Source organism: Mobula birostris, chromosome 17 (assembly GCF_030028105.1).
Source record: "Mobula birostris isolate sMobBir1 chromosome 17, sMobBir1.hap1, whole genome shotgun sequence".
Classification (NCBI taxonomy): Eukaryota; Metazoa; Chordata; class Chondrichthyes; order Myliobatiformes; family Myliobatidae; genus Mobula; species Mobula birostris.
In genome coordinates, this window is record NC_092386.1 from 43,530,574 (window position 1) to 43,543,676 (window position 13,103).

The 13,103-nt window shown below is 38.3% G+C and overlaps 1 protein-coding gene across 8 annotated transcripts in view; it reads right to left on the reverse strand.

Annotated features, from left to right (window-relative positions):
* Positions 1-13,103, reverse strand: part of agtpbp1 (ATP/GTP binding carboxypeptidase 1) — a 267,274-nt gene that overhangs the window by 99,655 nt on the left and 154,516 nt on the right. For 7 of the 8 annotated variants that reach the window (XM_072281601.1, XM_072281603.1, XM_072281604.1 and 4 more), the window contains 4 exons: positions 6,093-6,270; positions 5,899-5,990; positions 4,638-4,754; positions 623-1,407 (listed from right to left, as the gene is read on the reverse strand). In XM_072281601.1, the coding sequence (XP_072137702.1) occupies positions 623-1,407; positions 4,638-4,754; positions 5,899-5,990; positions 6,093-6,270 (1,172 nt within the window). The remainder of the gene's footprint in view (positions 1-622; positions 1,408-4,637; positions 4,755-5,898; positions 5,991-6,092; positions 6,271-13,103) is intronic. The other variant, XM_072281605.1, reaches the window with a different exon arrangement.

Here is a 13,103-nt window from a genome sequence, read left to right on the forward strand (position 1 = left end):
TTTTAATAAATACAAATAACTAAAGCAGTTCATAACAATTAATAAAAAGTTAATGAATTACAATTCATCTTTTAAGAATGTTGTCTGAATAACAATTTTCTTTGTTTAAATCTTGGCATTCACCTTATGATTAACAGACTTGAGAATTAAACTAGAGCTGAAGATTACTGATATCCATATCTTATCTTTAAGAAGAAAGATTTATACTCATAATTCTGTGCATGACCAATAATATTATTCTAATATATGTATATTTTGCATTCCTGAGAGCTATAAATTGTAGTATGCTCTATTTTATTATTTATAGAAGAACTTGTGTGCATTACATCATACGAAGTCTTTAAAGATGAGACAACTTCAATCTCAAAATTTTTCTATTCTTCCATTTTAATGCTAAAATACAGGACAGTTAACTTCTCCAAAAATCCAGCTAGTGATCATTTTAAATGTAACCATACTTTCCTTTCAGTCTCCCCCTCTTTTTAGAGCATACTGACATATGAATCCATATTTTACATTGAGATTGCCTGATTTATCATTGCTCTTAGTCTGGCAGTGCCTTTTTCTTTCAATGAGGTTTCTCAATACAATGCTTTGAGATAGCAATCACTGGCATGCTCACCTTTGTACACCGTAGGGTCTTTCTATGAGAGGTTCCTTGAATGGAGGTGGAATATGGCCAAAATAATCAGGATAAGCCACTTCACCATATTCGGGAACAGATTTAGTCTTTTTAACAATTTCAATATAAAGATCAGGGTCATGAAGTGGTTGCAAGACCCCTGGCTCCGGTAACTCTGAAAATCCTGGTTCTTCAGAACTTAAAGAGGAGTCATCCTCGGCATCAGTGTCAAAGCCAGAACAGCACAATTGACCTAGCTGGGTACCAACCTGTTGCCAAGATGGAGGCTGACCAAATGATGAAACAAATAAAGACTTTCCACACCCTGAGATCTGCTGACAGGTTTTGCTGCAAGTTTCTCCCAGGGTCAAAAATCTGGGTTTGTTCTCAACTCCACTCTCACACCCAGGTTTGCAACATTTAACATCTTCAGAAGCATTATTACAGTGCAGTGACATACTATTGAAACCTTTTGTAATCTCACGGTTTAGGCATTCTGCAGGTGGATGCCCATTTTGTTTAGAATACTGACAGTTGACATTATTTTTGCTATTCTCTGTACTGTGCTGATCCATGTGTGTTACAGGTTTATGGTCCTGTCCAGCTCCTTGATATACTTTAGGTAGAAAGTGCTGGTTTTGTTTAATATCATTTTCTTTAACACTTGCCCTAATTGTATTACTATTTGATGATGGCTCCTCGGCTGTGGGCACAATAATGGGTCCTGTCCGCTTAACATCAATTGTTGATGGATTGGTGTTGCTTTGTTCAGCAAAATTATATGCCTAAAACAAAAAATAAATAAAAATTAATATTCATTCAACTGAATTGGAGAATTGTTTCCATACAAAATTTGTAGACCATAAAGCTGGGCAAACTAAGGTAAGTCATGACTGAACATGTCTTTATTTAAATCTATTTTTAATTATATGGATATCCCACAAGTTAACAGTAATGCCAACTTTTCTTTCATCTATCTGAAACACTGGTGAGGTAAACTAAAATATTTGGTTTAATGGAAAACAAGAATGTGGATTTATCCAGTCTCTATAAAATCCCTTGAACATCCCAGGTTGCTTTGCATCCAATAAACTGCTTTTTAAGATCTATTTTTATATTGCAGCCTATTCCAAAAACTGATCTGTAACACAAGGTTCTAGAAGGAGCAAATGAAAAAATAACCAGTTTCTGATAAATCCCGTGTTACAGCTGCTCATATTATAGAAATTTGCCCGTACAGGATCACAAATCACTACACAAAACTTTGAATAAAATTCACTCTCATTGAAAGTGTTAAAGAAATTAAATAAATCAACTCAAAGTTTCTTTTTGGCCTGCTTTCATGATACACCCATAGATGAAGTGGCTTTGGAGAGCAGAAACTCACTGTACGATCCGTTTTCTAGGAAAGCAAACTCTCACCCCCATTACATGGGGAATCACTCTAAAAATAAAAATGGTTAAAGCTGCATTGGTAGCCAGAGTTTGAGGTACATTTTTTGTTCTTCTTCAAATAATGTCAAAAGAAATTCACACAGCAGACAGGGCTATAATTTGATTTCTTAGTACTAAAGGCCTTTAGTATAGGGAAAGCTGTATTATCTGGATGTAGTATTACTACACAGAACTGTCTGTCCAGCAATTTCCCATGACATGACTGCACAAGTATCAAGAAATGAGAGTTTTCTTATTTGTGAATTCACAAGGGCAAATTTCCATTACCTGAACTGCTGTATTCAGATACAGGGTTACCTGTAAACTGTTTGACACTGAACAACTTCTCCACTTCTATCCTCAAATAAAAGCTGTTTCTGCAGTAACCTACATATGCTTGACTCATTCAATCATATATAGAGAAACCTTTGTTCCTCTTTCATCTGTTTTCTACTAAATTGATAAGAGCATTTGTACTACATTCTACTTTTGCCCTAATTCATAAAATTTCATCTATTTTTGCTCCCAGTTTCCATCTTTACCCCATCTTCATGGTCTATCACTGAGATGAGCTCTTTTTTTACCTTGACTACACTAAGCGAAAAATCAGCAGCAACACACATTTCAGCTGGCTGAGCACAGCATGAGGGAAGTGTTTAAGGAATTTCACCTACTTTTGGCTCAATAACCACTTGATTGTTTAATGTTGAGGTCCACAGAAAATAACTTGCTAATTCAATAGGTTTCAATAGGTGCATTTTATGTCAGAGAAATGTATACAATATACATCCTGAACTTTATTTCTTTGCAATTCTTAATTTATTACTGCTTTATCATCCAGTGAAAACAATTCTTAGTTCTTACCATGGATTTACTTGGCAACCACTACAAAGAATGCTGGACAATAATGGGTCACTAAGCATCAGCCTATGTGAACTAACCAGATGTTAGAGGTAATCAAGCAGAATTGGGAGTAATAATGGATCAATCAGAATGTTTGGAGTTCTCTCTCAAGGACTTTAGCTCATTATATTTACTATTATTTGGAAAAAATAATAGAAACACCAGTAGATTAAAAAGGAAACCATTGCTCATATATTCTGTTATTTATTAATCTATAATTATTTTTGGAAATTACTTCATCCTTTCAAATTTTGTTTGACCCTACACAGTAGTATGCAAGAAGCAGAAAAGAGAGAACAACAATCAAAATAACAAGCATATAAAAAAACTCCCCCTGGAAGCTAATCATAGGTGTTAGTAAAGCCAAACATTAAACTTTACATCAACAAACACTACATCAAAACAAGACGAGAAGAATACCATGCAGAACTCTGAACCTATTCACATTACATCACTTAGCCCACACAATTCTGGGCCAAACACGATCAACATAATTTTAAAATAGAAGTCATACTTACTTTTACTCATTAACTAATGATATGGCTCGTTACCTTAGTTTTTGCATTTCAATTCAAGTACCCAAGTGTGGACCAAAGCTCCAAAAACACCTGGAACAAGTGGTCCTGAAGGCAGCCACCCAGATCATCCCGTAACACAGTATTGATTAAATGGTACTTGAAATCACTATTGACACAGAAGATAAATATAGATGCTGGAAATCCAGAGAAACTCAAACAAAATGCCGATGGAACTCAGCAGGTCAGACAGCACTTATGGAGAGAAATAAACAATCAATGTTCAGGCTGAGACCCTTCATCAGGGCTCACTAATAACAACTCATTTCATCACACATAATGGGTGAACTTTGGGATGGAGCTGTTTTGCTTTCAATAGACCGGACACTGGTGCAACTTCACACATTGCTACATAGATTCCAGTATGATAATTCATTGAAACTATTCAGCTAGGAATCCAACTCGATTGGGAGCACAGAATGTCATCACTGGAGCTAGGATTTCATGGGGCCATGATCTAATCTGTGTCCACATATTTGTAGGTAGCTGGTATCAGCTAGCCAGCTGACGTGGTTAAATCTATTTTTATTCTGTTGCAGCATTTATAATGGTGGTTCTAACCCATTACCTCATGGAACTTGATATAAGTCTGTCATTTTCACTAAATGCTGCAGGTCAGATATGGCACCAAGTCTTAAGATTTCCTTTGGGTTAATATCAAGCAAGGAGCAAGCTGCAGAAACAAGCAGCACAAATATAAAGTAACTTTCACGTAATCTAAACCTTGTGCTCATGTCCTCAGTTCCTGAAATGTGTGTCACGTACATCTGACCGAAAATATCAAGCTGCTAAAGTTTACTAAGGACACTGAGAAGATCTGCTCAGACGACAACTGTTTTCAGTAATTTCTGATAGTTTTACCTTCAGCTCCCAACACCAGGAGTTAACATCAAGGAAAATGCATCCTCAAGGTAGTGTCATTCTGATCATTTTCATCTCTTTGCCACATCATTCAATGTAGAATGTAATGCGTTGCAGCTTTACTGAATAGGTGCAGGTGTCGCTGGCTGCTCTAATGGAAAACAAAGACTAACACCTGCATTGCTGCCTAGTTCTGAAATGTTTAACAGAGAAGTGCCCAAAGCAGAAAGGGTTGTTTTTACCTGAAAGTCTTCTGTGAGCTCTGGGAAAAACTGCTTGTATATTTCCAATTCTTCTATTGGCCGCCCTAAATCTTGCACTGGCTTTAACTTGCTAAGGTCAGTTTCAATATCATCATTCTGGGTAAAAAGTGTAAAGAACATGATTTATTTCTTATATTAATAGAGCTCCAAATATTTCTGCAGTCAAACAATGCTAATTTTTTTATACCTAACTTAAATACTTTTGCACCTTGTATTCATCCTGTTTAACTACTGTTTCTGGAAATATTTATCAAAATGATTGTTTTTTTTCCCCATATATTCTAAGTCATTAAGTAATAAGTTTTATAAGCAATGCTTAAAGAACGTGATTAGAATCATCCACCAAAATTTAAAATCTCCAAGGAATGTTACTGAAGAATTCAATTTAGAAATTCCATCAAATTATCTTCGAGTGTTATCTTGCATTGAAAATAAGCTGCTTCCTTTGAAATAAAGACAGTGACAAAAGTAGAAATTCTGAAAGCTATAGATTATACTTTAGCAAAGCAATTCACCAGATGGTTTGAAATACAAAAAAAACTAATTTCATTACAGGTTATACCACGAGAAATGTTAAAGGATATGAATATAATAAGTATTGTAAAATATTCACATTTGTCAGAAGAGATGCATTCAGAACTAGATTTCTGTAAAAAAAACGTCTCCTTTCACTACCTTCTGCCATTGCAGCAAAAGCTGACAGTGACATGGGCTTTTCCGACACGAGTACAAGTTAACAACAAATATATGTTCTTGTAATATTAAAAACAGATAACTCTCTCTACTATAAATCAAGGAAAAAAGTTAAATGGATGAAAAATTGAAGAACTTATGAACTAGCATCCCTACAAAGTATCTTGTCAATATAAAACATTGTTCTGTGAGGTCTAGGTAACATTTTCCATGTTTGCTTAGCACAACCTCTGAACTGAGAAATACAAATGTATATAGACACATCACAAACATCTCAAAAGATTATTTTGAGAAATACTATGATGTTTCTACATTAATCCCATGCATATGTACAAACCATTAATTTCAATAAAATGGTAAAAAAACAATTTAAAATTTGAGCTGCTCCCTTCCTGATTGTAAGAATCCTTTTGATGTATGATTTTACATTCCAAATATTTCCCTCTTTAATTTATTTAATTCATTATCGCCACACAACTGTAACAAAAATTTTATTTTAGCATCAGTCTTTCGAATTAGTTCATCTTATAAAACGTTGCTCCAGTACCTTCTGGTTTTCATTTTCTTCTTCTTCAGTTTCATTGTCTATTTCCACTTCAGTTTCATCAGTATCATCACTTTCATCTACAACATCATCAACTAAAATAGAAGAATTTTTTAAAATGCATATACTTTCAAATACATTTCCTGTTACTTTTATTTTAGGGCTGAAGAAATGTGTTACAAATAGTCAAAACCTACCTTCAGGAGCTAAATTATAGATCTGTGCAACAGGACCGCTTATTGGAATTACTGGCAACTGGAATTGGTAAACACTTTTAATAGTTGGAATGGGAAGACGATTTTTAGGGAAACATTTTCTCATAATGAGGCTAGAGATATTGACCAGAGGGTCTAGGGTTCTCACTGAAAGACAATCCTGAAAAACAAAATAACACATCAGTCAACTCTCTCTTTAAATGTATTATAATCCCAGAGTGCGGTTACTGATTCATAAAACAAAACACTAACACATTTGTTTCGTGTGACTTTTAAATGCATTAGTAATAAAAATGCTAACCTTCAATAGGAAACATTTAAATTATAAATTGCTTTACTTTTCGAAAGTTCATACAGTAAGCCGACATGTAACATTGGAAAGTAATACTTAAGTGTTACTACAGAAAAAAAATCATGAATCACAATAAACCGTCCTTGTCAATACCTTACTCTCCATTGACCTGCAATCTCTTTAACCTATGTAAAATAGATCCCTCACCTTTCATGCACAGACTTACAAGGTACTAATTCAGAAAATGAGGTTGTAGGAATTTGCCAAGTTGCCAGCATGAAACCAGGGTCCAGAGAGAATTAAGCTCAGCACCCCTTTATTAAAACTGAATAAAACATAAAACATTTTATTGAAATGCCACCTCTAGTTGAAAAGCCTGTTAACCTTCACTGATTGGGGACATTATTTATGAACATTAAGAACATTATTTATGTAAGGTCTCCACCATCCAAGAAATCATGAGGTGGCACAGTAGCATAGTGGTTAGCACATTACAGGTGCTCCAGATTCTTTTCCCAACGCTCCCTGTTTGCACGTTCTCCCCGTGACCTGGTGGCTTTTCTCTGGTTGCTCCTCCCACAAAGACATACCGTTTGGTAGGTTAATTGGTCACTGGAACTTGTCCCATGATTAGGCCAACATTAAATTGGTGGGCTGCTGTGTGGCATGGCTTGAAAGGCTAGAAGGGCCTATTCCACACTGTATCCCAATAAATAAATATGCAGATTTGAGACATTGTGATTTGCTCTTTGACCATCCTTCATATTCAAAGATGATTGTTTCAAGGAAATGCTTTATTTAATTGACAGGTTACTTTTGTTTTTATCTTCCAATCTATGCCCTTTCTATACTAATGTGCCCAAGCAATTTCCATGGTAGTCAATATCCTCCCTTCAATTTCCAAACCCAGGGTCTTCTATGATTTAGAAGATGCTTTTTTGTAATCTAAATATATGTACAGTCAATATAAATTGCAAGGAAAAAGTGTCTCAATATCCTGAATCTTCTCGTATACCTTATATCTGCTCACTGCTTTCTGTTCTACATCCACCTGGGTATCTATTCTATTATTTATCTCCCTTCAATTGCATGCATTCCTTACGGAGTACATTATCAAAGGCTTTTTGCCATCTTCGAAAATTTGCATGTGCTGCATTACACAGAAAATAAGCAGGTCAGGCAGCATCTATGGAAATGAATAAACAATTGATGGTTCGAGCCGAGAACCTTCTCCGACTCAAAACATTGACTGCTAACTTATTTCCATAGATGCTGTCTGACTTGTTGAGTTCCTCCAGCATTTTGTGTGTGTTGGTTTGGATTTCCAGCATCTGCAGAATTTCTTGTGTTTAATTTACTGCATTATCCTGAATGCTCTGTTACTTTTCTTAAAAATTAATGAGTTTGGTTGAGCATGACCTCATATCAATTTTGGTTATTCATTATTCATTTTTTCTAAGTTTCCAAATCACTGCTTTTTTTCTTTTTGTAGGGATTTTTGTTCTAGAACTAATATTAGACTCATATTAGGTCATTGGCCATCTTCTTGGAGCACCAGCACAATGTTAGGCATGCAATGCATACAGGTCTAATTTTTTCTTTCTTTCCAAAATTACATGGAAGATTGCTTTAAAACCTATATGCATTAGAAGAGTGCTAGAAAGTTTGTCACAGATTACTTACTGATGGGTTCTTTAGTCATTGAAGAGTTCATTATGGGAGCACATAAAAGATTTTATGTTCACCATTTGTTTAACAAGTTTAAAATTTCTAGACATATTTGATATATGTTTATTACTATATATTAAGATCATAAAGTATGAGCAGAATTAGGCTATTTGGCCCATCTAGTCTGCTCTGCCGTTCCATCATGGCTGAATTATTATCACCTCAACCCCATTCTCCTGCCTTCTCCCCATAACCTTTGATGCCCTTACTATCAATCTCTGCTTTAAATATACCCAATGACAAAGCCTGCACAGCCATCTGCGGCAATGAATTCCATAGATTCACAACCTTCTGGCTAAATTCCTCATCTCTTTTCTGAAGGGATATCCTTCTATTCCAATGCTTTGCCCTCTGGTCCTAGACTCACCCACAATAGGAAACATCCTCTCCACGTCCATTCTATCTAGGTCTTTCAATATTCAACATGTTTCAACGAGATACCTCCTCATTCTTCTAAATTCCAGCAAGTACTGGCCCACAGCCATCAAATGTTCCTCATATGTTAACCCTTTCATTCATGGGATCATTCTCCTAAACCTCCTCTGGTGTCTCTCGAATGCCAGTACATCCTTACTTAGATAAGTAGTCCAAAACTGCTCACAGTACTTTAAGTACAGTCTGACCCTCTCTGTAAAAAAGTTAACCTCCAAATACCTATTAAATCTTGCTCACCTTACCTTAAACCTATGCACTTTAGCTTTTATTTCCCCAACTCTGCGAAAAGGACCAAGTGCATTCATCCTATTAAACCTCTCACTATGGTTTACAACTCTTGTAGATCCACTCCTCAGCCCCCTATGCTCCAAGATAAAAAAGTCCTACCTTGTCCCACCAATCCCTATAACTCAGTCTCAAGTCCTGGCAACATTCTTGTAGATCCTTTCTGCACATTAATTTTAATAAAACATCTTTCTATAGTCAGGTGATCAAAACTGAACACAATTATTCAAGACCAGCCTCACCAACGTCTTGTACTATCACAACATAGCATTCCAATTTCTATATTCATTGCCCTGACTGATGAAGGCCAGTGTGCCAAAACCCTTCTTTACCACCCCAGAACCCTGTCAAAGTCCAAACTTAATCTGACTTTCCAAGATACACTCAACACTGCACATATCTGAATTAAATTCCATTTGTCACTCCTTGGCCCACTTATCCAACTGATTAAGATCCTATTGTAGTTCTTGATAATATTCTTCACTGTCTGCAATATCATCAGCATATTTACTAATGATAATAGTTATAAGGGGCTTAGCACTGAGCCAGGTAGGCACACCACTAGCCATGGGCATCCAGTCTAAGAAGCAACCTTACTCCATTACACCAAGCCAAATGTGTATCATTTAACCACCTGTCCTTGGATTCCATGCAATCTCATCTTCCAGAGCAGCCTATCATGTGGAACCTTATCAAAAGGCCTTACTAAAGTCTATATAGACTATACCGACCACCCTACCCTCATTGATCTTCTTCAAATAAATTCATAATACACAATCTTCCACACACAAAGCCACACTGAATACCCCAGTCATCCTGTCTTTCCATAAAGATGTATATTTCATCCTTCAGAGTGCTCTCCAGTAATTTACCTACATTGATGTGAGGCTTACTGGTCCATGGTTCTTTGCAGCTCTTCTTAAATAAAGGCACAAAATTCACTGCCTTCCAGATACATCCGTGACTAATGATAATACAAGTATCTCAGCCAGGGTTCTTGCAATTTCATCCCTAACCTCCAGCAGTGTTCTTGGATATAACTGGTAAAGCCCTGGATATGTGTGTACTTCATATATTTTAAGATGTCAGCATTTCCTCTCTGTACTATAAACTATCCTTAAAACACCATTAACTTTCCCAAGTTTTAATGTGTTCAGGTCTTTCTTCTCTGTAAGAAAGGAGGAGAAATATTCATTGAACACCTTGCCCATTTCTTGCAGCTCCACACATGGATGTCCACATTGGCTTCTCAGGGGCCCTTTTCTCTCTGTAGTGACTCATTTCCCCAGATGAGCTCAATACCTTTTATGCATGCCTTGACATTCTATGACATAACACACAAACCCACATATTTCCAGTTGACCTTGTAATTTCAGTCTCTAAGGCCGATGCTCAGGCATCCTTCAAGAGGATAAACCCACAAAAGGCGTCTGGTCCAGACAGCATATCTGATTGAGTGCTATAGATCTGTGCAAACCAGTTGGCTGAGTACTTACAGACGTGCATAATTTCTCACTCCTGCAGTCTAATGTTCCCATCTGCTTCAAAAAGACATCTGAAGTACTAGTGCCCAAGGAAAGTGTGGTGATGTTCCTCAATAACCATTGTCCAGTAGTGTTAATATCAATCACAACAGAATGCTTCAGAGTTTTGTTATAGCGTGAATCATGATGGCAACCATAGGTCGTACCTGGATTTCTTGTAGGGTTCTGGATCTCAAATGTCTGGTCTTAAATTCCACAGGTCTAGCCCTCAGCAGACTGTGAATCTCCTGGTTCATCCAAGGCTTCTGGTTTGGGACAACCTGGTATGCTCTCAAAGGCACACACTCATCCATGCAGCTATTGATGAAGCTGCTGATGGCCATGACATATTCATTCAGATTCGAAGATGAGTTCTTGAAGATGGTCCAGTCCACCAATTCAAAGCAGTCTTGCAAGCACTCCTCTGTCTCCCTTGACCGTGCCTTTACTGTCCTCAGCACAAACCCCAGTCTCCACCTGTATGCGTGGAGCAGAAGCACAGCTGGGTGATCAGACCTGCCAAAGTGTGGGCATGGGATGGCACGGTAAGAGTCCTCAGTGGTGGTGTAACAGCAACCAAGTGCATTGGCTCCTCTGGTCAAAGTTCCTTTGATGATCCGGAAGCATCAGAGTGCACTGTCTTGTGACTGTTGATCACAGTGCTTAGCTCCTCCTATGACAACTTGGCATTTTCCAGGGGTGAAACGTACACTGTTATCAGTACCACGGTGGATATTTCCTCAGCACATAGAATGGATGACACTTGACCACCAGATGTTCCAAGGCAAGGGAGCGGGACTGAGATAGAAATGCCACATCTGTGTGGCTCTATGCATTAATCATGAAGGAACCACTAGTGCCTCTGCCTTTACCTGATACTACCGTCAAGTCCAGGTGGTGCGTGGTGAAAGCAGTCCTGTGTCCGGAGTTCAAATTCAGATTCATTTATTTATCACATGTACATTGAAAGATATAATGAAATGTGCCATTTGCATTAATAACCAAGACAACCCAAGGGTGTGCTTGGGGCAGCCCACAGGTGTCACCACACATTCTACAGCCAACACAGGATGCCTACAATGCTCGGCAGAACAACATAGAACACCACAAGCAACAAAACAACAAGAGAATGACCCCATTTTCCTTCCACCCACTCACTGACACATCCACTCACATACATAGATTGTCCTTTAACCCAGAACAGGGCTCCAAGCCTCCAGTTTCCAGTGGTCTTACAGACAACTGGTCTCTGACTTTGCCAGTTTACTCTCAGACTCATAGTTCTAGGGCTTCCACTTGCGGACTTCCGATCAAACTTACGTCATGTCCCCCTATTGGCCCTAGTTCAGAGGTGTCAGGGAAGCAACATAAAAGCAAGTCCACCCTTAGTGTGGTGTGTTGTTTGTGCTGGGGAAAGGACAAGGCAGACAAAGGCCGTCCTTCTTGCAGTATATTTACATTATTGGCAGACACATCATTTTAGTCCATGAGTTAGTATTATTTTTGTTGTAAAGTCGAGACAAGTTTGTCCTTGTGGGTTGGGTGTTACCTGCATGCGCACTGTGCACCCATGTGCGATTCTAGTTCTAGCCAATGACAGGACCCCAAACTCCAGGCCTTAATCTCTGGACTCAACAACTCACATACTAGGGGGTCATCAGCCCTCATGCCTCCTGTTCGCAGGACATCCAATCCCAGGACCCACCAACCTGGTGGGCCAACAGACTTCGAACTCACTGGTGCTCATCCACAATGCTTGCTAGACTGAAATCCGTGGACGTCTTTTGTCACACATCCTCATCAATAGCCTTTGACAACGGAGCAGAGGCCTAGGCTCCGGATGTCCTTCGTCAAATGTCCATATCGCTGGGTTTTGAGCGCAGAAGAAAGGTCTAGAATCCAGAGATCCTTTGTCACCTGTGGATGTCATTGGCCATGATGTCCCTTTGATCTTGCTATGAGGTCTTCATTTTTATTTTCCTGAGACAGATGGTAGGGAGGGGAAATTTTAGGACCGTGTTTCAGTTTTACCTGGAGCCTCTCCTGGCAGCCACGTTTCCTGACACAATGGAGAGGATCCCTGAGCTTCCAGCTACTGCCCTCACTCCTGGGTAGTTTACAATACCGGAATCTGTCAGGCCTGAAAATTGCTAGTTCTTTTACATGACTTGAAACAATGTTACTTACTGCTGTCCCCGTGACTACAGAGTTCAGCTGTAGCAGTTGTAAATGGAAGCACCGATAACTCCCTTGACAGCTGCACACAAATTTGCCACTCTTCAGCACCATTTAATAGACCTTACAGGTGCACCACAAGACTGTGTGCTCAGCCCCCTTTGCAGTCTCTGTACACTTCATAAATAACCATAGCAGCAACGTCATATGTAACTTTGCTGACCAACGGCGGTGATGAGTCAGAGTACGGGAACGAGGTAAATGGTGCCACAACAGCCTTTCACTCATTGTCAGTAAAACTAAAGATTTCAAAAAAAGGGAGGGAGAAGATGCACCAGTCTACATTGTGGGTTACCAGTGGTGGAGAATCAGCAGTTTTAAATTAAAACATCAAATGACCTGTTCTGGGCCCAGAACATTGATGTAATCACAAATAAGGCATGCTAGAGCCTTTACATCTGTAGAAGTTTGTTACTCTCAGAAAGTACTGCTGAAAGTATTCTGACTGACTCTATCATGGTCCGGCATGGCAATTTGTATGTGCAGGAATATAAC